A 25732-nucleotide genomic window follows, 5' to 3' on the forward strand; every position below is an offset into this window, starting at 1 on the left:
CCATGAACATGTACTTGGTTGCCTGGAAAAAGCTGAGGTGACATTAGGGCTCTGCCACACTGATTTAGTCATCATCACAGTGGCATCTCTGTTATTCCTGTTGGCCTATCACACTGACACTGCATAAACATGGGCAGATTAACACACTGGGGGCCCTGGGGCAAAATCTACTACAGTCCATTACTCACTCCTCACCCCCCAGAAAACAGCAAATTTTCCTCTCCACATTCTGCATGTAGTCAAAGTAAAAGCATTATAACTTGTTTGTACAGTATCTAAAGTTTTTCTTAGGATGAGGCTCCAGTGAGGACATGCCCACATTATATTTGGCCAAGAATTTAATGTATTAAGATCCTAAAACTAACAACATGTGAAATGTGACAAACCTTGCTAGAAACTAAGCTATTTTAATTGAAAGCATTGGATTTGGCATCCCAATAAAAAATGTAATTCCAGTTTAGAGAACCTTTGAATTTAAAATTTAAATTAAATATTTGATTTATGAATTTGAGAAGAATGACATAAACGTATAGACTTTGCAAATATGCCAAGAGGTGCAGGCAGAAAAGGAGTTCATCCAGCTGCCCCAAAGACTTAGGCAGCAAATCCTACCGCAAACTAACCCAATCACACCAAATTAAGCTGGAACAAAAAGAAAACCCATAACATGACACAAAGCAAATCACAGGGTGGACTTTACACCAGCACATTATCTCACCACAGTAGAAAACATAAAATAACAGAATAGAAATTCAGAAACAATTTGACTTTACAATATGCATGTATACATACTGTAACACTGACATGGGCCATTCTGCTGAGTATTTTTTGCATTTATTTATTTTTACTTTTTAGTTTTACTTTTGATACTATACATTTTACATTATTTCTGTAGTTACTTGAGTAAAAGTTTAAATGCAGGACTTTTACTTGTAATGGTGTTTTGTTTGGCAGTGTTGGAAGAAGTATTCAGATGATTTATCTACTTACTGTGTACAAAAAAACTGGTACATGTAAAAGTCCTGCAATCAAAAAGTTACTTAAATTAAATTACATAAGTATTTGCAATAAGATGTACTTAAACTGTCAAAAGTAAAAGTACTCATTATGCAGAATGGCCACTGACAGTGAGGCAATATTACTATATTATTAGATTATTGTTATTGATGCATTCAAATGTAAGCAGTAGTGTACTTGAATGCTGTACATGGGCGTATATCTGATATAACAGTAGGGGGGGACAATAAACATAAAATTTATGAAGAGCAATTTTTGAAGGGGACACAATTAATACAGCCTCAATTATACTCGTAGAGGACATGTGTACACAGAGGAAAGCCTTAATACTATCATTAGTGTAGCATGGAGACTGTACCATTATCCTTCTTTTCAGTGTTTCTCGTGATTCAATAAAAAAAGCTGACTAAATTGACCAAAATATTCTTCTTTAAAACCATGTATTTATTTTTAAGTTGTTTACAATCAAGCCACAAAAATACCTTAAAACATAATGACTTATTTTGAAAAAGTGTCCCCATATAAAAGAAATACAATACTTTTGTACACTTGTTAAATTAGCTGATCATAATGTAAATTAGTGAGCCACTAGTAAAGCTCATCTGCTCACCCTGACAGCCACACACCTCCAAAAATATGAACTAAGCTCAACACACTTACCTGAGACTCTCCACCTGACTGTCCCTGGTCTCCCTGAGACTCTCCACCTGACTGTCCCTGGTCTCCCTGAGACTCTCCACCTGACTGTCCCTGGTCTCCCTGTCCCTCAGTTCTTTCTGTCTCCTTTGCCTGTGACATAGTGACGTTAGTATTTCCAAAAGCACCCATTCTTATAAAGATGTTACCAATGTCTTGATATGAGGACTTATTGTACTTACTTGGCGTTTTGGTGTAGGCCTACTGAAAAAGGATCTTATGCCTGTTTTTCTTTTTCTGTTATTTTATCTGGACAACAACCACACAAATATTTAGCTAACGTCAGATGTCTAAATATGGGTTAGGTTCATAGGTTCACAACGTGGTCATATTATAATAATAAAATGATCTTGCGTCCTTCACATAAATATTAGGTTTCGTCTGGGACAGAGGATATATACTTAACTGATCAGCCACTTAACATCATATGGAACAAAACACAACAGTAGATCTTCAATATTAACCCTAATATTAGTTCACACACATAACGTTAGGCTTATCGCCGTGGTAACGTTAGTTTACAACGTTACATTATATTACACTAACATAGCGAACTTTTTTGTCATGACTAACTCATTAATTACCCAGTATTATTTCTATTTGAGAAAAGAAAAACTTCATCCGATGTTTCATGTTAATAAAATAGCCTTGAACCGCCTACTTACTAGGAGTCGAGTGCAGAGCCTAAAACGTACAGCGGGCAGTGGACCAAACCACTGTGAGGCAACGGAGGGGGGACTCAAAATGTTTCTAAATTTAGAAAGCATTTTGGGGGGTTTGTATTGTTTTACTACTTACACAGGTGGAGGTAAGTTTGAGCACAGTATAACCAACAATGCGTCATATCTTTTGTATGTAAAATCTTGTAAAAGTAACAAGTAGGTGTCACTGTTAAAAGTAGAGGAAAGAAAAGTACAATATTTCCCTTTGAAAACAATATAGTGGAGTAGAAGTAAAAGTAAAATAAAATGGAAGTACTCAAGTAAGCTTCAAGTAAATCAAAATTGAAGTAAAGCTGCTGGATATATTGTGGTATTACTACTTTTATTAGCAAAGTAAGTATTTTCACCACTGTAAAATAGACTCTACTTCCAGTGTAGAATTACAGTACAGAATAAACTATTTAATGAATTGAATATTCAATACTTCCTGCTGCACAGTCTGTAATAGCCTAATTGTGAGTGTGAAAATGTAAATTAAAAGTAAAAGAACAGGTGCAAGTAAAGTTGAGAAAATGTTACAAATTAATACTTTCTCGCGTGACTTGGGCTGGCGTGAGCTCTGCGCAATGTGAACTGCAGGTAGTCCGCCATTGCTGTATGAAAAACTATCGGATTTGGCGTTTGGCTGTCAACAATAAACTTGCGGTGCCGGGACGCGGAGCTACGAGGTCGAGTGAAAGCTCGTCGGCTGCCCCATTAACCAGTAGTCACTCCCGTCCCTCCCTGAAGAATACTTTCATGTGAATACAGAGCCCACGGCCGAGGCAACCATGTCCAATCTCAGCAAAGGCGGCACCAAGAAGGACACCAAAATGAGGATACGGGCCTTTCCTGTAAGTGCACACCGCAATAGGTGCTCTGCTCGCCCGACAGGCGGGGACTCGATCACCGTGGTCTGGGCTGTTGGCTAAATGCTAACCAGCTGGGCAGCAGATATGACTTGCCTATCCGTAAACAAAGTACAGCCTTCAAATGGTCCAGTCTGTTGATTAGGTGGCTACTTTGTTATATTACCAGCTCAGTCGGAAGTTTTAATAATCACTTTAATTGTCTTTAACTGCCTCAGAACTCCCCGAACGTTAGCTAGCAGATTGGATCTGTCGTCATAGCCGATGCTAACGTTAGCCTTGACTCTTGACACTTGTTGTTTTGACTGCTTTTGGCTTTCTTTATCAAATGCATGATGTCTGTGTGTCTGAGCTCTACATTTGTCTGACTTTTGGTGCACTGAAATGCCAGCTAGATTTCCATCTGTATGCAAGAACAAGCAGCATCGTTACGTTTCTACAGCTATAGATGTATGCTAAAATAAACAAATCAGTTAACTCAACCGTAGGTTATGGGTTTGCATCAGTGATTGTAATATGAATATCAGTAAAATATCTAAGTCCTCTTTCTGTCGTTTTTTCAGTGATAAATGGTAATGTAGGATTCCTCTCCTCGTCCACCTGGCACTCCCTTTGTCTGCAAGTCCCTGATAGACCTCATTTATGGATTGACCTCATTCTGCTTAAATTGAAATTTCAGTCTGTCTGTGACTGGCTGTGTGAGACTGTACATCAACCAGATACTTGTTTTGTTACTCCTCTATGAGTAATAGAGTACTTTCAAGTTATGTGCAAGTGACACTGGCTAACTTGTGTTAATACAGGGGACCTTTAGGACCCATGTGAGCCTGTTGAATGTGGCCCAGTCCTTACCGACTTGCAGCTAGAACAGCATCCTGACATGCATGTGTTTGGACTTGTCTGCTTAGAAGGAGCACACACTGTTCCTCCTCACTAGCAGTGGCACACATTAAGTTTTCTCCTTTGACCAACATGGGTTTGGCTATTTGTTTATTACAGTCATGTTTGGACCTTTTGGATATAAGGTGGCATTATTGCCCTTATTGATTCTTCCAGATAGACCTTTTTTTCCAGGCTTAGTAAAACTGTCTCATTTACTTTAATGAGTAGGTAATAAACAATTAAAGCTTGTGAATTGACGATTATTAAATCTTATAGACCTTTAACAAGCCTGTGGTTATTGATGGGGATCAATCAGGTAGACCATTTATTCTTCACCCCGTCCCCTGGCCCACATTTCCAATGCAGAAAGAATCTTGAGGACAAAACTACACAGAGGTGGGAGTCTATCTGCATCGGGAGGCTTGATTTAAAAACAAGATCCTCGCGTCTAAGTGTTGGTACAAAAGATCTTAGGTAATTGTCATCTTATTTAACCCATCACTGGCTACCTTTTGCAGATGACGATGGATGAGAAGTACGTCAACAATATCTGGGACCTTCTGAAAAATGCCATCCAGGAGATTCAGAGGAAGAACAACAGTGGCCTGAGCTTCGAGGAACTGTACAGGAACGCCTACACAATGGTGCTCCACAAACATGGAGAGAAGCTGTACACAGGTCTGCGGGAGGTCGTCACTGAACACCTTATCAACAAAGTAAGACTAACGCAGATTGCAGGTATTTGCTAAACATTAGGCATGATTTGATAACTTTTTTGGGATTACACAAACAAGGTAATTACTCCTGTTGTAAACACATTAGTAATTCCTTAAACTCCCTTGAAATCCTGTGAATCACAAATGTGTTTTTTTTCTTTATCAAAGGAAATGTTAACACAGAGAGGTGCACCTTTTAAGCTTGGTTCATGGCAAATTTAGAAATGCTAAAAATCATAGTTTATCTATGGTAACCGTAACAACAAAGACAATTGACGTGTAAAGTTACTAAAGTAAAATTGTAATCAGTTTTTGATGAATTGAAATGGATTACACCTGGATTGAATTGTGGAGCTGAATTTAAGATGGGCAGTCTCTTTTCAGTGGCCTTCTTGGTGCTAAACAGAATCTGGCATAGACTTTATATTAAGGTTCATGTTACTACTTGTGTCGTCCTTGCAAAACAAAGTTAATATCTGAAAACATGAGCTGTTTCCATTCCAGCAGCCTTGTGAGGGTGAGTGAGTGAGTGTTGAATGCAGTTAGAAAGCTGGGTAATACAATGTCAGAGGTTTTTACACTTGTCTTGTGTGATGGGAGATTTTTAGAACTCTTTAAGGATCATGTAGACCTCCTTTTCCCAAGTTCTGTAACTTGCTTGAAGCGCCTGGGTTTGTGGATAGGGTCCTTAAGTTGTAATTTTGTTCTGGGTTTTCAGCTGCACAATGCTGGTTATCTGTCTGCTAGCCTTTCGTAAAACGGGTTTTGCCTCGTGTGTTACAAGAGCAACCGTATGTCTTTGAATGGCGCCTTAACAGAGCACAATTTTCTCAAACTGGACATTTAGTTTTTTTATTTGCTTGGAGAAATCCATTGAAAGTGAAAGTGGCATCCATGTCAAATGTTAGTGAATTGGATTATTCTAAGTAGTAAAAAAAAAAAAAAAAAAAAACAGGATGGAAATCCAATGCTGATCCTGTAACTATGAGATTAATTTGTTTTAAAATTCCTGCTGATACATGTAAGTTAGAGAACCCATCAGTTAATAGTTTTCCCAAGCTGTCACTTATTTTTTGTTGCATACTGTGTAATTTGTAACAAATTAAGTTTGGCCATGACATCTGTAATGACTGCTTCTGTGCAGTTTATAGTGTGCAGATACCCAATGAGCAATATTTCAGCAGCCTACTGTTGAACAGCAGCCAGATGGTTTCACAGGTTAATTAAATATACATTCTCAACTTGGCAGGTTTAGTAAATTAGCAGTCAGGGAATGTCAACAAGCTGCAGTTCAAAGACGAGAGAGCCAACACCTGAGTGAGTTTTTATTATCTAATAAGTATCCAGATCTCACTTTTGATTGAAGACGGCAGTAATGGTTTACAAATTTATCTCAGACACCTTAAGTATTGAAAACAACTCAAAGATGATGATTTTCGGCTCCAGTGGCGCAATCGGTCAGCGCGCGGTACTTATAAGAAAGATAATGATTTTTCTATTGCATCTCAACTAGTTACTACTACTTAGATCTTAAAGATATAATATAAATGTGTTCCTATGCAGCAGTCACTCTACTTTTCAGTTTGGTTAAATAGAGGCCTATTAATTGCTAGCATCAAGAATTATTGACAGGATTTTTTGTTTTTTTTAAACAATGACACGGTTTGAGTTTAGACTCTAGGCTTCATATGTTGCTAAGCAATTTTCAAGCCAGCATAAAAGAGAAGACAGATACAATTCCTATAATTTCATCTAGACAACGGCTGAAGAAGAGCTTATAATCATGCCCACCTATTTCTACAAAACGCCTGGCCTTCATGGGTTCTACTGTTGTTTCATAGTGACTCAAAAACATGGCAGCAACTATATACACAGTTTTCTTGCTCCATAATATCTAATGTCTAGATGCCAATGGATGAAATCTCACTCTTGTTTCAACTTCAGTTATTCGCAGTGGTCCATCACATCCTTCTAAATAGCATTTCATCAAAAGGTTTTCATAGCCATGAAATTTGCCTTAACAAAAAATAATGAACAAAGTAGGAGAAAATAATAAAGATAAAAAGCAAGTACTGAAAAAATCAAGAAACATAAAGGGGAAATAGAAAAATTAGCAATAAAAATCTGAAAAAATATTGTAGAATATATCTGTTTTTAAAATGAAAAAGCTGGGCACCTGGGTAGCTCACCTGGTAGAGCAGGCACCCATATTTAGAGGTTTACTCTGCGACGCAGCGGCTGCAGGTTCAAATCCACCCTGCGGCCCTTTGCTGCATGTCATTCCCCCTCTCTCTCCCCTTTCATGTCTTAATCTGGCCTAAAATGCCCAAAAAATAATCTTTTAAAATGAGAAAGCTCTACTGTTATGTACAGGAAGGTTCGTAATATGGAATAAGGAATGTGCAAACTTTCACAGTATGAAGTATAAAGGTTATGTGCATCGTACAGAGATAATAATCCAAAATTTGTTAATGTAATGCATTGAGACTGTACGTCAATGTAAAGTGAACATTCATATTTCATTGATTAAACAATAGTTTAGTATATGTATATGGCTGTAATACAGGTATTATTTAATATGATGGACCAGCAGCATAAGAAATTGTCAGAACAGATGAACATAAGCATCAACTAATCAGCACCAAGCAACAGCAGTAACCTCATAATTACTTTTATATGTAAGCCATGAGTGTGCATAATGAGTCTTTGATTGGAAGGCATATTCAGATGCATCTGTTTGCTTCCGTCTTGCACCTCAACATTATTGAGCTGGCTATGAATAAGAAAAAAGTTAATCTTGATCTTGAGAACTAGTAAGGGCAAAGGTGATCATCATCTCTGTCTAGAAGGAGAAGTCTGTGTGCCCTTAAGAATCTTACTCATGGAGAAGTATACAATGCTGAGTCACACTGCAGTGTGGCCACTACCAAGCTTTGTATGCCTGACTAGTAAAGAAAAGGTATTAAAGAAACAGCAAAGTAGGGTCACATTTAAAATACTACATAACCAAGTGTCAGCTTGATGCAACATTTTTTCATTTTGTAGTATACCCACTTCATGCATGTGTGTTTGTCTCCCCGAAAGGTACGAGAAGATGTCCTCAACTCCCTAAACAATAACTTCCTTCAAACCCTAAATCAGGCCTGGAATGACCATCAAACAGCTATGGTGATGATCAGAGACATCCTTATGTATATGGTGAGTTGCTGATGTCTCCTGGGATTCATATTGAACACATTGGCACAGCTTAATAACAGCACACATCCGTGAGGAGAATACAATACAACAGAATTATAAGAGTGAATACTAATCATTGTTTTAGAAAAAGTTGGGCTTCAGTGAAGCTTAAGGTACTTCTTATTCATTCTTTTATTGTGTTTTTATTGTCTTTTAGCCTATCACCTGTTAATTTCATTTTGTTTATTGAATTTTAATTTTTTTCTGTCCTCTAAAGGTGCACCATCATGTAGATTTAAATTATTAAAAACCTTTATTGGCAATAAGAGAACATGTCTATGCAGGACTGAACTTTGTGTAGAGGGAGTGCCAGACATTGTGTGGAAATACACAATGGTCATACTGTATTTGCACATATAATCAACACAGAAGCATATATGTATTTGAAAATGAACCTGAAACTGTTTTAAAGTGTGGTTGTTGTTGAATCATCAATGAAGAATGTAGAACATCAGGTCTGCTTTAGATTTTAGCAATATTTCAGTTGTTATGTCAATGCATAAGTGAGATATATGAACTCTGAAGGCTGAGTCCAGAAGTAAGACTGAAATTAAAATAACCGTTGTACCACACGATCATGCCGTACATCAGGAGTTGATAAGAGGATAAATCTTGTATTCAGTTTAACAACACTTGAGCTTAAACCCACTTTAAAGGATGACGCAGAAACTCATTTAACCACATAAGAGATGTTAAAGGGGAAGATGCATATAGTCTATGCTGACCAAGACATTACTTGTACTTTTTTTGTGTTTGTCTCACAGGATCGGGTGTATGTACAGCAGAACAATGTAGAAAATGTCTACAACCTGGGTCTCATTATCTTTAGGGATCAAGTGGTTCGTTATGGCTGCATCAGAGACCACCTCCGACAGACCCTGCTGGACATGATCGCACGTGAGAGGAAAGGGGAGGTGGTGGACAGGTATATAAAGACTCCCAGACAGGATTGATTGCATAACAAACTCATTAACCGCCAGTTGATGTTGACAAGTTCATTTTTATTTCAGTTTCACATCAATTTTGATGAAAATGGAATTCACATCCTTCATATTTAGTCAGATAATTAAAGGGGCTGTACTCGACATTCAGAACATCCCTGTGTGTGTTGTATTCTGAGCTTCTCAGTTCTTTGTTTTAATAGCCGGTCCGGCCACACATGTATGTTAGTGCATGTGGCCGTAAAAAACAAAGTGAGTATTTCACGTATTTGGGAATGGTCTGTGAGAGCAGTGTAGAAGTAATCCCAGTCCCTTTTTTAAGGAAAATGTTAAATCATCACAGGGTGCACCAATGGGATAAATCTGTGGGGAAAGTGAAAGAGCAGCACTTGCTTCTGCCTCATTACCACCTTTGAGGTGCCCTTGAGCAAGGCCCTTAACCCCAACTGCTCCAGTGGAGCTGCTCAGTGGCCAACAGATCAGACTGTGGTTGTACCGGGCAGCTTCCGGGTGTGAATGTGTGTCAATGTGATCAGGGCGTTCCTGCAAAAGAGAGGCTTCCTTCCCTGAATAAATAAAGGTTAAAACAAAGTACATCTGCTGCAATTAATCTGACTGGGAGGGGAATGCACTGTTTGTTGTTGTTGTTGTTTTCTGTGAACAAATTAATCAGAAGTTAGTTGGCACCAATAGTTAGTGTGAAATGAGCATTCAGAAATGTTTTTTTTGTTTGTTTTCTGCTATGCCTTCAACATTTCGTGTGCTTCTCTTCTCCACCAGGGGGGCCATTAGAAATGCTTGCCAAATGTTAATGATCCTCGGCCTTGAAGGGAGATCTGTTTATGAAGAAGACTTTGAGGCACCGTTCTTAGAAATGTCTGCAGAATTTTTCCAGGTTTGTGGTAGAACATAATTTCCCCAACTGTTCATTGTTTTATCCTGTATTTGGATCTAAATTATATTTCTGTGGTCCTTATAAATAAAATACAGTGTAAATACAGATGATTCTTGAAACCTCTAAGGATCAACAACGCAAAGTTATATATACTGTAGTACGTACTGTAGGCCGGATTACTAAAGTTGTGAAAAAGTGCGAAAATATGCAAAGGAGTTTGAGAAACATTTTTGTCTCTTACAGCGTTTAAGTGTTTCTTGTTTTCATTTAGATGGAGAGCCAAAAGTTCCTTGCAGAAAACAGTGCCAGTGTGTACATAAAGAAGGTGGAAGCCAGAATCAATGAGGAGATTGAGCGGGTGATGCACTGCCTGGATAAATCTACAGAAGAGCCTATTGTCAAGGTGGTGGAACGGGAGCTCATCTCCAAACACATGAAGACAATCGTAGAGATGGAGAACTCTGGCCTGGTCCACATGCTCAAAAACGGGAAGACAGACGGTAAGAGTGCCGCAGTCCTTTGTTGCTTATGCCTCGTGTCTTCAACATTTGTACATTGTCAAATATTTAAATTTAGTAAATTACACATTACACAGGTTACATTTCATATCTCACTCCCAAAAAAAAAAAGAGAGAGAAACGGAAATTCCCAATACTCTAAGCTTTGTTACTGTCACTTGCAAGAGATATAGGTTAATATATATTTTACTAGATCAGTAATGCAGTCGCAATGCTCCCCTTGCTCATTTCACAAACTATAAGATAAAAGGAAAGTAAATTTGATTACTACATTTAGAAGAAACGGGGACTGTAGTGCCGTTGCTTCAGCAATGCCTTCAGGAAAATATTTTCACATCAGTACCCTCAGAGGTATTTCAGTTCACTCTGCACAAATAAGCCTCCTCTAATATGTGTGCTTGTGTGTGTATTCGTGCATATCCATCACAGATTTGGCGTGCATGTACAAGCTGTTCAGCAGGGTTCCCAATGGGCTGAAGACTATGTGTGAGTGTATGAGCTCATACCTGCGGGAGCAAGGAAAGGCTCTCGTGTCAGAGGAGGGAGAGGGAAAGAACCCTGTAGACTACATCCAGGTAAGAGGATGGGGCATCAGGAGACATTAGAGTGCAGCAATGTTTTTGCTTAGTCTTGTGAAACTTGTTGTAACATTTTCAATGAATTTGCTGCTGCAAGAGTAGGAGGCCGTTCTGATGGTACACGCACTCTGTTGAAGCACACTGTAACCAAACCACATACATTTTAGGTGAATAGAGAGATGTAACCTTGTTTGAAATGATGGAGTAATTTCTACAGGCTCTGCACACTTTAGCACACCATTGCGTTCCCAGCCTTAACCATAATGTACTTCCATAGCCTCCCAGCAGAGGATAACTGCTCTGACCCCCTGCGTTTGTGGCCACAAGCCATGATGGTCTCTGTCTGCCCTCAACCACACTGTGTCGTTGCACAGTACTTAATAACATGTGAGGTCATTCAGGCCAAGAGAGAAGGCACTTCTTTTTGAAAGTCTTGTTATTCTCATCTTTCAGTGCTTTTGAAGCTCCTGTGTAAAACCGTCTCTGTGGTTTGCAGTTCCACTCCTGTTCTTCCTCTCGTCTAATTGACAGTAGCGTGACTCTTTGTTGATGAGACCGTCTTTCCCTGTTGGAGTTGTAATTGCTGTGTTAAGCTACTGTTCATGCACGTTGCTGCTGTATTATCCTTAATCATCCCCGTCTCCTTTCCTGCAGGGTTTGCTGGACCTGAAGTCACGTTTCGACCGGTTTCTCCAGGAGTCCTTTAATAATGACCGGCTCTTCAAACAAACTATTGCAGGCGACTTTGAGTACTTCCTTAACCTCAACTCTCGCTCGCCTGAGTACCTCTCACTCTTTATCGACGACAAACTGAAGAAAGGAGTAAAAGGGGTGAGCGCTCTGATGGATACATACTTGTATCTTATGACACACCACATATGTTACTGGCCTGCTTATTCACAAATTAATACCTCAATGCACTATAAAACCATTTTATGCCAGACTACATATCGCCCAAACAAGCAATGCTATTATTGCTTATATTTATAAGTAGGGAATGTCCAAATCATTTATGTGTGTTGGAGTAACTGTGTATCATAGGAAATAGGGAGTCGAGTGGGTTTATCAGATGATTGACTCTGTTTATGAACATCCTATGTAACCTGCATCATTTTGTTTTTTGTCCAGTTGACAGAGCAAGAGGTGGAGTCTATACTGGACAAGGCCATGGTGCTGTTCCGCTTCATGCAGGAGAAGGATGTATTTGAGAGGTACTACAAGCAGCACCTCGCCCGCAGGCTGCTCACCAACAAGAGTGTGTCTGATGACTCTGAGAAGAACATGATCTCAAAGCTCAAGGTAAGCAGGAGTGTGATAGAACTCAATATAACTTTGGAGTAAAATAATGAGATTTTCCTCTAGATGAGGAGATCTGGTTATCCAGCTCCAATGTTTTTTTTTTTTTTTTTTTTTTTTGTTGCCTATCCAATTCTAAAAACGTTCTTAACATTTTTCACATCACTGTGAAGACTTCTTTGAGTCGGCTAAATTTGTAGAGACAACTTGTGTGATCTTGTTTATAGGGTTAGGGGTATCTTAACCCCTGTTGTAGGGATTTAAGCTTCATTCAATGTGTAGGTACATTACAAAGGTTAAAGGAAACATACAGGAAGCAGGCTGTATGAAATTGACAAAGATCTGATGACCATCATATGAGTGTTGATTTACCTTGAACAGCTTTTTAACTAAATGTGATTCTTCTTCTTTTGGTCTTAATTGCTCAGACCGAGTGCGGCTGTCAGTTCACCTCTAAACTGGAGGGCATGTTCCGGGATATGAGCATCTCCAACACCACCATGGATGAGTTTAGACAACATCTACAGACAACTGGGGTGAGGAGACGCTGCATGCCACAACTCAATATGTCAAAATAATGAGCCGATTTGCAAACTGTAATCAGTACATGGCTGCTTGACTGACTGAGCATTGCTGCGTTGCTCAATTACATAATAACAATTATGTACCTAACTATCCATATCCTGGGAATACATGGTGCTAATTTCTGGCTTGTGCTGTGCTGTCACATGGCTTTTTGTCACCAGAGCCTCTGTCACTGTATCTGATTGTCATTGTAGTTTGCTGAATTAAGCGTGATTCATGTTTGGAATTATATTAGAGAACTGTGGAGCATATTCTTTGTTCATGCTTTTGCTTAATCTATAGCTAAAAAGTCCTTTAAAACCTTTTTTTCTAATTTATCTACATTTTTGTCTCGTGAAATTTAAGAGGTTTTGAATTTGTTTGGATGCATCACAGTGATCTGTTTTAGATAAACTGAACTTGTACCTAGTTTGTGTCAATAGCCTTTAATTATGCTTTTTCTAATTAAGTTATGTATTTTTTTATTTATCTGTTTCTAACCTAATTGCACCAATAAAAACCAGTGTAGCAGTGAGCTACGGGGTGTAATTACATCAGCGTAGACTGAAACCTGATTGTGTATCTTGTGTTTTTTCTAACTTCAGGTGTCACTTGGAGGGGTTGATCTCACTGTGAGAGTTCTGACCACGGGATACTGGCCAACACAATCGGCAACACCCAAGTGCAACATCCCCCCTTCACCGCGACATGCATTTGAAGTCTTTAGAAGGTAAGTCAGTTGTACACTAGGAGTTTGTTGCTTATGTGTGTGTGAATGGTTTCATAACGGCACTTTGTTTTTAGTGCAAGGGTTTCTGAAATGTGTGATCCAAAATGAAGAGTCTTACTAAGCCAAATTATGTTTTGTTACAAATGGAAGCTGACCAGACTAACCACCTTGTTTCAGTTCCTGACCCATTATTATTACTATTCAAGGGGTGATTCCGAATAGTCGAATATTTGATGCGTTGATCTAAGGAGCCTGATTCGACTGCCAATCTCAGTAAAGCCCCAGTTGATTCACAACAAGACGAATTGAAACTTGCAATTGTTGGCAACGCGCTGGTCTGCAGTGTTCTTATACCTGCCAGTAAATAAAACCATAAAAGTAGCAAAAAAAGAGGAAATATGCAGTGTTGCGAGAATGGAAGAGAGGACACAGTTAAGTGTAGGCCATCTTATAAAAATGAGTTTTAAGGAGGCGTTTAAAAGCTGCAGTGGAGACAGCCGATCTCGCACTGAGAGGAAGGCTGTTCCAAAGCCAAGGGGCAAAAGCCGAAAATGCACCATCACACTTAGTTCTAGTCTGGTTGGTAGAATAGCTAAAAGATTTTGATCAGCTGATCGTATGGGCTTGGCTGGGCTATAACGGGTTCAAAGCTCTTTAATGTAATCTGTACCATGGACAAGACCATGGGTGGCCTTGTATGTAATTATTCCAATTTTAAGATTATGATATAAATATCAACATATTGCTGTAAATAAAAATGTGTAAATAAATCCAACCGCTCCATGACAGATTTATTCTCAGATGCTAACCCAGAGTGACTCCCCTCTGCTTGTAGGTTTTATCTTGGTAAGCACAGCGGCAGACAACTCACACTGCAGCACCATATGGGCTCTGCAGATCTAAACGCCACTTTCTACGGTCCAATCAAAAAGGTACGTGCCACCTTAAAATGGAACATCAGCACATTTCTAAACCACTGTGATAATTCTGTAGTTTAAAAAACATATTTTTTGATGGTACAGTGTTACAATGATTTACAAACACAACAATTCAAATATTTGTGTCATGTGAATGTTAAGACATAAGTGTTTTTAATTTTCAATGTGTACATTTTACTTTTACTGAGAATGCAAAACTGTCAACTAATTGACACTGGCAGGCTGTCACGTCATTTCTTTCAAGAAGTGGTGATAATTTTGTCTTGTGAAGATGATTTATTATTTCAGCAACAAGGAAATTTACATTTTAACAGAAAACATGATTTCTCATGGAAGGGGATTCTGAATCATGTTCTTAGATTCTGATCTTTCATCCAAACATGTCAAAAGGAGGATGGGTCAGAGGTTGGAGTGGGAGGAGCCCAGGTTACCGGCTCCAACACCAGGAAGCACATCCTGCAGGTCTCCACCTTCCAGATGACCATCCTCATGCTTTTCAACAACAGAGACAAGTCCATATTTGAGGTACACAATTTAATACCTTACTGCCCTACACAATGTAACAGTAAAGCGTTTCTTATATATGAACCAAATCAACCAAAGGGGAATCCGGTCCCAACATTGTCCAGAGTTTACCTTGCACACATGTATCACACAGCAGGAGATTGTCCGTATGAGATGCGTTCTCACTTACTGGAAATACTCCATTGGATTTAGACGAGGGCTGGCACTTGGTTGGAGCAGGCAGCAGATTTACGCAAATTACACTCCACCATGGAGTCGTTGGTCACACACAACCAAGTCTCTTGCCCTTTCTCGAATTTGATTTCGGCATCAGCCCTTACCAATAGAAGTTCTTGAATCTTTATTGTCATCAACAAGTGCACTGGCTTGCTGTAACTTTTTACACATTCTGCACAATCAGAGGTTACACAGACTTTGTACTGGAAGCTGGCAGGGTAAACCCTGTTTGATGTCCAATCCGACTGATTCGGACATTTTCATGCTCGCATGCAGCTTCGCCGGGTAATGTCTAGATCAGGGATCTTCAACAGTGGGTCCGGGATCCCTAGGGGGTCCTCAGAGTCATTGCAGGGGGGCCTCCAAATTATTGTTAATCTTTGAAAGTTTTTTCAAAATGTAAATGTCTTAACATGATTCCATGTTCCATATATTCCATGTAATATATATTATTAGCAAATATAAATCCCCACTGATGATAGGCTTACTGGCCAATAATGTAGTCCCTAATTAAAACATGATTTATGAAATCATGCCAACAATTTTAAGGCTATTTGAATAGCTTAGTATTCTATGCAAAAAAAAGTGTCTATAAATGCTTTAGGCTGCCCTAAAAGTTATTGTAGGACTAGATTAATATCCATCCATCTTCGTCAGCTTATCCTGTATCGGGTCGCGGTGGGAGCAGCTCCAGCAGGGGACCCCAAACTTCTGTGGTGGCAAATTTTATTTTAACCATTTGTTTAATGATATTAACCATTGGTTTGATTGTTTTATAACGCCACAAGATTTAGCTTCTTCATGTGTAGATTCAAAAGGCTCCAAGTGAAATAGTTGGCAACCGTGAACTATAGCCCAGTAGAGTTATTTAGTTCTACTAGCCTGAACCTTCTCACATTGTTGTCTTTTTGCTTAGATAGAAGTGGAGAAGGCCGATGACTGTTTACAACAGTGAGAACTACGTAGGTTTCTGTCTCCTGAGATACAAGTGTTGTTTAGGCTAATGTTAAGAACAGGGACAGAGGGGAAGGTGAGGATGGTTTGACTTTTCATGATGTCCTCTTTTGAACTATGGCCAGGCCATAAGATAAAGTGAGAGGGGTGGCTAAAGAGAGGTTTTGACTATATGATGATGTGATGTTTAGATTTTAGTTTAGAAATGCTCATTCAGTTATACTGCGTGTACTTGTGAATCTGTATTCTCATATTTTGCAAAATATAATAAATGCTCAAAGACCAAATTTTGGTTTGATTCTCAAACAGTCTTTATTCGTATTCATTTTTATCATTGATATTTACTAAACTCTGCTGCTGCAAGAAAATTTCTATCGCACTTCCCTTTCCCGAGCAACATTAACCAGCTCCGACTGGGGGATCCCGAGGCGTTCCCAGGCCAGGTTGGAGATATAATCCCTCCACCTAGTCCTGGGTCTTCCCTGAGGCCTCCTCCCAGCTGGACGTGCCTGGAACACCTCCCTAGGGAGGCGCCCAGGGGGCATCCTTACCAGATGCCCGAACCACCTCAACTGGCTCTTTTCGACGCGAAGGAGCAGCGGCTCTACTCCGTGCTCCTCACGGATGACTGAGCTTCTCACCCTATCTCTAAGGGAGACGCCAGCCACCCTCCTGAGGAAACCCATTTGGGCCGTTTGTACCCTGGATCTCGTTCTTTCGGTCATGACCCAGCCTTCATGACCATAGGTGAGGGTAGGAACGAAAACTGACCGGTAGATTGATAGCTTTGCCTTCTGGCTCAGCTCTCTTTTCGTCGCAACGGTGAGATAAATTGAATGTAATACCGCACCCGCAGCCCTGGCGGAGGCCAACCCTCACCTGAAACGAGTCTGACTTACTGCCGAGAACCCGGACACAGCTCTCGCTTTGGTTGTACAGAGATTGATGGCCCTGAGAAGAGACCCCCTCACCTCATACTCCCGCAGCACCTCCCACAGTATCTCCCGGGGGACCCGGTCATACGCCTTTTCCAGATCCACAAAACACATGTAGACCGGCTGGGCATACTCCCAGGCTCCCTCCAGGATCCTTGCGAGAGCAAAGATCTGGTCCGTTGTTCCACGACCAGGACGGAATCCGCATTGTTTCTCCTCAACCCGAGGTTCGACTATCAGCCGAACCCTCCTTTCCAGCACCTTGGAGTAGACTTGACCAGGGAGGCTGAGAAGTGTGATACCCCTGTAATTGGCACACACCGTCTGGTCCCCCTTTTTAAAAAGGGGAACCACCACGCCGGTCTGCTACTCCTTTGGCACCGTCCCAGATTTCCACGCAATGTTGAAGAGGCGTGTCAACCAGGACAGCCCCTCCACACCCAGAGCCTTGAGCATTTCTGGACGGATCTCATCAATTCCTGGGGCTTTGCCACTGTGGAGTTGTTTGACTACATCAGTGACCTCCGCCTGGGAAATTGACAATGATCCCCCATCATCCTCCAGCTCTGCCTCTAACATAGAGGGCACCCGAGTGTCCAAAACACACGGCCTCAGGTCAGATGAAACGATTATAAAATCGATCATTGACCTTTGGCCTAGGGTGCTCTGGTACCAGGTACACTTAGGAGCATCCCTATGTTCGAACATGGTGTTCGTTATAGACAATCCATGACTAGCACAGAAGTCCAACAACAAACAACCACTCTGGTTTAGATCAGGGAGGCCGTTCCTCCCAATCACGCCTCTCCATGTGTCTCCATCATTGCCCACGTGCGCGTTGAAGTCCCCCAGCAGAACAATGGAGTCCCCCACTGGAGCCCCATGCAGGACTCCAGTCAAGGTCTCCAAGAAGGCTGAATACGCCGAACTCCTGTTTGGTGCATATGCACAAACGGTCAGAGTTTTCCCCAGCGCAGGCGTAAGGAGGCGACCCTCTCGTCCACCGGGGTAAACTCCAACGTAGCGGCGCTCAGCCGGGGGCTTGTGAGTATCCCCACACCCGCCCGGCGCCTCACACCCTGGGCAACTCCGGAGAAGAAAAGAGTCCAACCCCTATCCAGGAGTATGGTTCCAGAACCGAGACTATGCGTAGAGGTAAGCCCCACCAGATCTAACCGGTAGCGCTCCACCTCCCGCACCAGTTCCGGCTCCTTCCCCCACAGAGAGGTGACGTTCCACGTCCCCAGAGCCAGCGTCTGCCGCCCGGGTCTGGTCCGTCGAGGCCCCTGACCTTTACTGCCACCCGTGTGACAACGCACCCGACCCCAGCGGTTCCTCCCACAGGTGGTGGGACCATGGGCTGGAGAGATGGGAGCCACGTAGCTTTTCCTGGCTGTGCCCGGCCGGGCTCCAGGCAAACCCAGCCACCAGGCGCTCGCCGACGAGCCCGCCATCTGGGCCTGGCTCCAGACGGGGGCCCCGTGCTTCCTCCGGGCAGGGTCAATCCATCTCTACCTCGTTTATTCATTGGGGGTTTTGAACCATTCTTTGTCTGGCCCCTCACCTGAGACCACTTTGCCTTGGGAGACCCTACCAGGAGCACACAGCTCCAGACAACACAGCCCTCAGGTTCACAGACACACAAACCTCTCCACCACGATAAGGTGATGGTTAACGGAGAGGTAGATTAATATGCAACTTTATTTTATACAACCTATGTAGTAGGGGGTCCCTGATCCGTCTCTATTTCAGTTAAGGGGTCCTTGGCTTAAAAAACGTTGAAGACCACTGGTCTAGATAATTTCAGGTTGCAGTTCATTTGTGAAAGCCGCTTATGTTAGGGTTCCCCAAGTTTGACAAAAACAGAAGACAAACACAACCTGTTTATTGATCCAGTACAATTTCAGCAGGAAAAAGGCAGTTTAAGATTCTTGCTTTTCTCTCTGTTACGACTTGCTTATTGTTTTATCATGATCCCGAACTTGATCTTTACACCCTGTAGGAGATCCAGCAGGAGACGGACATTCCAGAGAGGGAGCTGGTGCGAGCGCTGCAGTCTCTGGCCTGTGGGAAGCCCACTCAGAGAGTTCTCACCAAGGAGCCCAAGTCCAAGGAGATCGAGAATGGCCATGTGTTTACAGTCAATGACCAGTTTACCTCCAAACTTCACCGTGTCAAGATCCAGACAGGTACACAAAATCATGATGTCTTCTTAAGACCTGCACAGTAATGTATTTTGAATTTCTGATTGTTGAAAGTGGTCTTGCGCTTTCTGAAGATATAAAACGGTTCATAAAATTACAACACTGAACTGTAATGCAGCCTTAAAGAGAAGGAAAGATATTAGGTAGTACGATATTTTGATTCAGTAAACAATTAAATGCATAAGCCCCATGTACCACATGTATAAATGTGTAAAACAACTTAAATAGTGCCGGTCACCTCATCATAGTCAAGTTATTTTAAGCACTTATTTGGGAAAAGAACATGTATACCTTCAGCCACACTTAACTACTTGTTTCTTTTATTTATTTTCCTTTTGTTGTGCACTACCTAGTGGCTGCTAAACAAGGGGAGTCAGACCCGGAGAGGAAGGAGACGCGACAGAAAGTGGACGACGACAGAAAGCATGAGATCGAAGCAGCCATCGTTCGCATTATGAAGTCCAGAAAGAAGATGCAGCACAATGTTCTAGTAGCTGAGGTCAGTAAGCTGAAATGGTTTCATTAACTCCCGCATTAGCATATTTACTTTATGATTTACAAGAAGTAGTCCTCAGCACGGAAACGTTGAAAGTTTCACCCCATACAGTCAATAATAGGAAGTCCTACTATAATCCAATTATAATATAATATTACTATAATTTTTTTTTTGTTTTTGTTTTTTTTGCCCACAATTGACAGTCCAGTATTGTAAAAGAACAGAAAATAAAGGCAAAAGATGTAAAACATGGTGATGATCATAGTTAGGGTTGGGTACCGAAACGCGGTGCCAATAGGGCACCAGTTCCGACGTAAACGCTAGTAACTAGTATAAGACCGAACATTTCGGTGCCTCATTTCGGTGCCTGCACGGGACGCTACGTTACCATTAGCTAGTAGCTGGATTAAACCCAATGGTTAAAATGCTGACAGCTTACGTTAAGTGTGACTGTATTTCCCTGTAGAGGATTCCAACACCGGGAGGTAACTCTGCACCTGCCGTTGTCGGAAAAACAACACTGACGATGTGTTTACTTGAAACTCGCCAGTCTAGTGGTGCATTTTAAGTTATTGTAAAATACCCTTTTCCCATCTGGTGCTTGTTTTTCTTGTTTACCAGCAATTTACTGGTGAAATAAGTCATTGTTATAAGTTATTGTTATTACATTATTAATCAATCATTTAATTTTGACCATATGGCCTTAGCAAAAAACAAGCCGTTCTTTAATGTCGCAAACTGTCATTTTGTGCTTTATATATATATATATATATATATATATATATATATATATATATATATATAATATAAAAATAAAGTTCAGGCACCGTTTTAAAAGTATCCTTTTAGCACCGGTATCAGAAAAAAACCAAACGATACCAAACCCTAATCATGGTAATAAAATGAGAGTAGTGAGGATGATGATGATGATGATGATGGGGTGAAAAGTATGATGTACTGATGATGTTACTGTTTTTGGTGTCTTCACAGGTCACGCAGCAGTTACGAGCACGATTCCTCCCTAGCCCTGTAGTCATCAAGAAGCGCATTGAAGGACTCATTGAGAGGGAATATTTGGCACGAACACCGGAGGACCGCAAAGTGTACACTTATGTAGCATAAGACAATGAATTCAATGAAAGCTAACATCGAGTTGAGTGAAACAGAGCCTTGTGTTTTTTGGACTGCAATGCATTTGAATGAACTTGGAAGTGCTTTCATCATTGATTCTGGGAAACACTGGGAAGCTTACATTTTCTTCCATAAAAATGTGTAAAAAGAAAAATAATGCAAAAGATGGGGAAGTTTTCTAGCAATATTAGATTTCTTCTGCTGAGAGAAATGGAAGGAGGGGATCTAGTTTTGTACAAAATCATGTTTCTTGTGGCCTTTGGAGAGAATTGGGAGAGCCTGTTTGCGAATTAACTATGTGCTATTGAGAACGAGCTTAAACATGTTAAAGCAAACGTGAGGCTACATGGAGACCAAGAAACCATTTGAATTCACTCCCCTGTTTTAAATGTTGATGTCAATGTGTTATGTTTATTTTTGTGGCACATTGATGGCTGTACAAGTTGACAGACACTTTTGGCCTTTTCCTCCCAGAGGATTTTAAATTTAAAGAAGAGGACAAAGTGTTAACTGTTACAGACCTGGTTTACTACAGCAGTAAAAGACATTGCAAGTACTGGAGAAAACATGAAGAGTGCTTAATTTATGTTTAAAATATGTCTTTCTTTTGAGGTTGTTTTTAATGTCTGAAATGAATTAAGTGCACCTCACATAGCTGAAATATTTAATGCCATTTTCAATGTTTTGGCCAGGTCTGAACTAGTGTTTGGAGAGATTAAGAGCTGTAGCTTCACAGCATGCTTTTATCTATCTGATCAATCAGGGCAATAAGACACATGAAAGCTCCATATATGGTGTTTTGTCTCTCATGACACATATTTCACTTCAGGCCTGCTGTATGATCGGCCAAAAAAATGTTCTCCTCTCCGAATGGAAGGTTCCTTGTGGTGCAGCTTTCAAAGCAGATATTTTTTTTTTTTTTTTTTTTTTTTTTTTTTCTCCATTCTTGACTGCATTTTCGAAAGGGTGGAACCAGTCTAGCACCATGTTCTAATGTGTACAAATTGTAAAATAATTATTGTACTCACTGCAAAGGTGGATTGTACAGGGCCTTGTTTTCATCATATTAAATGTAGAATAAAAAAAATGAAGGGATGGGTTTTTCTTTTATATCTTTCATGCGAAGGCCTTGGCAAACCTCAGAAGTACTCTCTAGTCTCTAACCATAATTAAAGCTTAGCTTAGTGTTCACAGGAGGAACTTTATATGCATCTGTACATTGTTTACTACAGTATTTTGAGATGGAAGTGCCACTTTTTTCTTTTTCTTTCCAGAAAACAAACTTGCTTAAAATGTTGAAACTGAGTGGTGTAGATTCAACTGTATGGTCACTTTGGAGGCTATAGTTTGTGTTGCTGTCGATTCATTTTGTTATACCGAGAGCTGATCCTAATGTTAACCCTCAAATATAAAATTAATCAACAAAGTTTTCCCAGCAACACATGATTTAGGTAAGCACATGTGTTTACAGCGGCTGCAATATCTTTGTTTACATTGAATGTTCAGCTAAACTTAACACCTCCAGCTTAAATTTAAAAACACCTTCAGGAAGACAGGAATTTTAGAATTTGGGATGGCACTACATAAAACTACATTCGGTTAAACTGTACTGGTTAATCCTAATTCTTCTCGATCGACATTTCATGTAAAGCTTCTGTGTAGTCTCCCGAACCTTCACATATCCAGAGTCAAGCTGCTCCTGAGTTTTTCCTTAACACCACAAACTAGATAGATAGATAGATAGATAGATAGATAGATGGACTTTATTAACCCCAAACTGGGAAATTACTCTGTTAAAAGCAGCAAGTAGCAAATTACCAAGGACATACACACGTACTTACTCACACACAAACCAAAAATACAAGAAATATACTAGAAATAATAAATAAGATTAAAAAAATTAAGATAAAATAAGATAGCAAAGATTTTTTTTAAATGCCAGAACTACTGGAAAATATACGTAGATGAATGAACAAGAATGTACACGTAAGTGTAGAATACAATTTACAACCTACATACCTTGTATATATCACAAAATAAAATATGTATAATGTTAGATATTAAATATGAAGTGACCAGTGTGCTAGTAGCATAAGAGTGCAATATTGTAATGTGTGAGGTAATGAGATAGTTATCTCACACACAGCTGTGAATTGTTGTACAGTTTAATGGAATGAAGCAGGAATGATTTCTTGTAGCAGTCCGTGCAACATCGAAGCTGTCGAAGCCTCTTGGAGAAGGTGCTCCACTGGTGGACCAGTGTGGGGTGGTCTGGGTTATCCATGATAACCTCCTCTCCACCAAAGCTTCAGATGTCTCCTGAAAGCCTTCAAAATGACCACAAAGTTGAAGCAGAATTAAATAACACCTCATAATTATAGCAGCGATGGTTGGGGCCGAGCATTTTGAGAAAGGAAATGAAAAAGGCGGTGGATAGAGAAGAGAAAAATGGCAAATAAAATGAAGATTCTTGTCTGCAGAAGTGACAAACAGAGACATTCCTGCTCATCCATTGAGTATGCCCAATACAGGCATACTGCCTAAGTAAAGGTTGGTGAATGGTGTAGGGGATTTGAACTCCTAACCTCTCACACTGAAAACCAGTATCAACTTGGTTGAGCTACCTATCCCCCAGTAGTGTAATCTAATGTACTGTAGTGGGTATACTGTACTATGTATATATGTATGGGCCTATACTGTATGGCCCAGAATGGGAAGTTTTGAGCATCAACAACTTAATTTCCTGCATTCTGACACACTTTTATGCACCAATTTAAGGTGGAAATACCTTTATTTAGCCTATGTGAAGAAGAAAAACAGAGATGACAATTCAAAATATATCAAAATTACAATGCAAAGTATGTTGTTGCGTGTCATTGGGCATTTTTAAGTGGGTATATGGAAATCCTGGAGCTTTCTTAGTGGGTATACTGTGTATACCTGCGTATCATGTAGACTACACCACTGCTATCCCCACAGCATAAAGCCAGAGTACACAGTGGCATGTTAAAAGAACACGCCGACTTATTTGGAATTTAGCTTATTCACCGTAACCCCCAGAGTTAGACAAGTCGATACATACCCTTCTCATCTCCGTGCGTGCTGTAATGCTGTCTGACGGCTCCAGCGGCATCAGCCCATCACAGAACATGCAGGTGAATGGTTCCAGCAATCCTACTGCTCCAAATAAGTGACAAAATAACGCCAACATGTTCCTATTTACATGTTGTGATTTATAGAGTCTAGCGTGTACAAAAACAACGTAACATGAGACACAGCCGTTTTTCTAACTGTAAACAAACCGGGAACTATATTCTCAGGCGGAAGAATATAGTACTTGGGCGGAGTGATATGCTCGCAGCAAGCCTGTCTGAGAATATAGTTCCCGGTTTGTTTACTGTTAGAAGATGGCTGTGTCTTATGTTATTTTGTTTTTTGTACAATCTGTGACTATACAAATCACAACATGTAAATAGGAACATGTTGGCGTTATTTTGTCACTTTTGTCACAATTCGGAGCAGTAAGCTAGTTGGAACCAGTTACCTGCAGGATCTGTGCTGGGCTAAGCTAATGCTGGAACCGTCAGACACCGTTACAGCACGCACGGAGATGAGAAGGATATGTATTGACTTGTCTTACTCTGGGGGTTACGGTGAATAAGCTAAATTCCCAATAAGTCGGCGTGTTCCTTTAAACTAGGACTCAAACTAATGAGCTGATCATTTCAGACAGGTAAGTTGATTCTGATAAGCTAAAACATGCAGGTCAAGGTGTCCAAAGAGCTTTGATATTTCATTGATCATAAGAGAAATTCTGAGTATTTGTGAACTTTGTCTAGTAAGGTCTGTAATTTATTTTTACTTAGTCAATCCGGGTCAATGGAATTGCAATGCAAATGCAGGATTTTAAAATACTGTCAAAAGTTAATGTAAACTTTGTCTAGACAACATATAGATGCCTGAAGTTTTTAATTTATTTATTTAGTCAACCTGAGTTGACAGAATACCATGACTTTACTTAACTGGACTGATTGTTAATTTGAATCAGGTGTTTTAATGCAGAGACACATAAATAAATATATTCACTTTTTGAGATACAATTCTGAAATTTTGCACATTAAATCTACAGTGACCTCTAAATGTTGTGAGATAGGTTTTGCAGTTTTTGCAAAAAGTAGATATACTTCAAAATTGCTACTGGGTAAAAGCAGAGTATAGTTTCTGCTCTATTGGGGCTACAGTTTGACGTAAGTTGCGACATTGTAGCATGTATGGTGGCTGTTTATTTGTTTAATATTGAACACTTTGAGTCTCCATACTTTAAGATAAGATGTATTTTTTTGGACTGCATTAGTTTTTGCTAGGTAACGTTATAGAATACAGAGACTGTATGCAATAAACGCAACTGATAGCATGTCTTTTCACAGGTCTTGTCAAAACCCGCGGTGTGTTGCAAAAGCGAGTTTAATGCTCTTAACAAGGTATTAACAAACAGTGTCTTTAATGTTCAGGGTTTAGAGCCTCCCCTCCATACGTCCCCTGCACTTCTAAATCTACCAGCCCGTCTGGACGGTCTCCTTTGTCTTCTCATATTGTTAGACGCATGCCATCTGCTCCATGTTATTATAGGCGGCTTTAGATTGAAAGCAGCACAACTTCTGTGGGTCCCTTTCGCCCAGACTTTAGCCTCAGC

At 40.3% G+C, this 25732-nt stretch overlaps 1 protein-coding gene across 4 annotated transcripts; it reads left to right on the forward strand.

Moving 5' to 3' along the window:
* Nucleotides 1–2435: 2435 nt before the first annotated feature.
* On the forward strand, nt 2436–22134 carry cul3b (cullin 3b). Of its 4 annotated transcripts, none has more exons than XM_028573792.1 (16): nt 2436–2521; nt 4684–4881; nt 7966–8079; nt 8883–9043; nt 9840–9954; nt 10226–10454; nt 10902–11047; nt 11705–11881; nt 12179–12349; nt 12775–12882; nt 13516–13640; nt 14476–14572; nt 14969–15103; nt 19211–19397; nt 19766–19911; nt 20899–22134. In XM_028573792.1, the coding sequence occupies exons 2-16, from the start codon at nt 4684–4686 to the stop codon at nt 21028–21030; spliced, it is 2241 nt and encodes a 746-aa protein (XP_028429593.1). In that variant the 5' UTR covers nt 2436–2521; the 3' UTR covers nt 21031–22134. The 4 variants fall into 4 exon arrangements, with proteins under 4 accessions (XP_028429593.1, XP_028429594.1, XP_028429591.1 ...); XM_028573793.1 differs by lacking the exon at nt 2436–2521 and adding an exon at nt 2689–2768; XM_028573790.1 differs by lacking the exon at nt 2436–2521 and adding an exon at nt 2987–3268.
* Nucleotides 22135–25732: the final 3598 nt, after the last annotated feature.

Source organism: Perca flavescens, chromosome 3 (assembly GCF_004354835.1).
Source record: "Perca flavescens isolate YP-PL-M2 chromosome 3, PFLA_1.0, whole genome shotgun sequence".
NCBI lineage: Eukaryota > Metazoa > Chordata > Actinopteri > Perciformes > Percidae > Perca > Perca flavescens.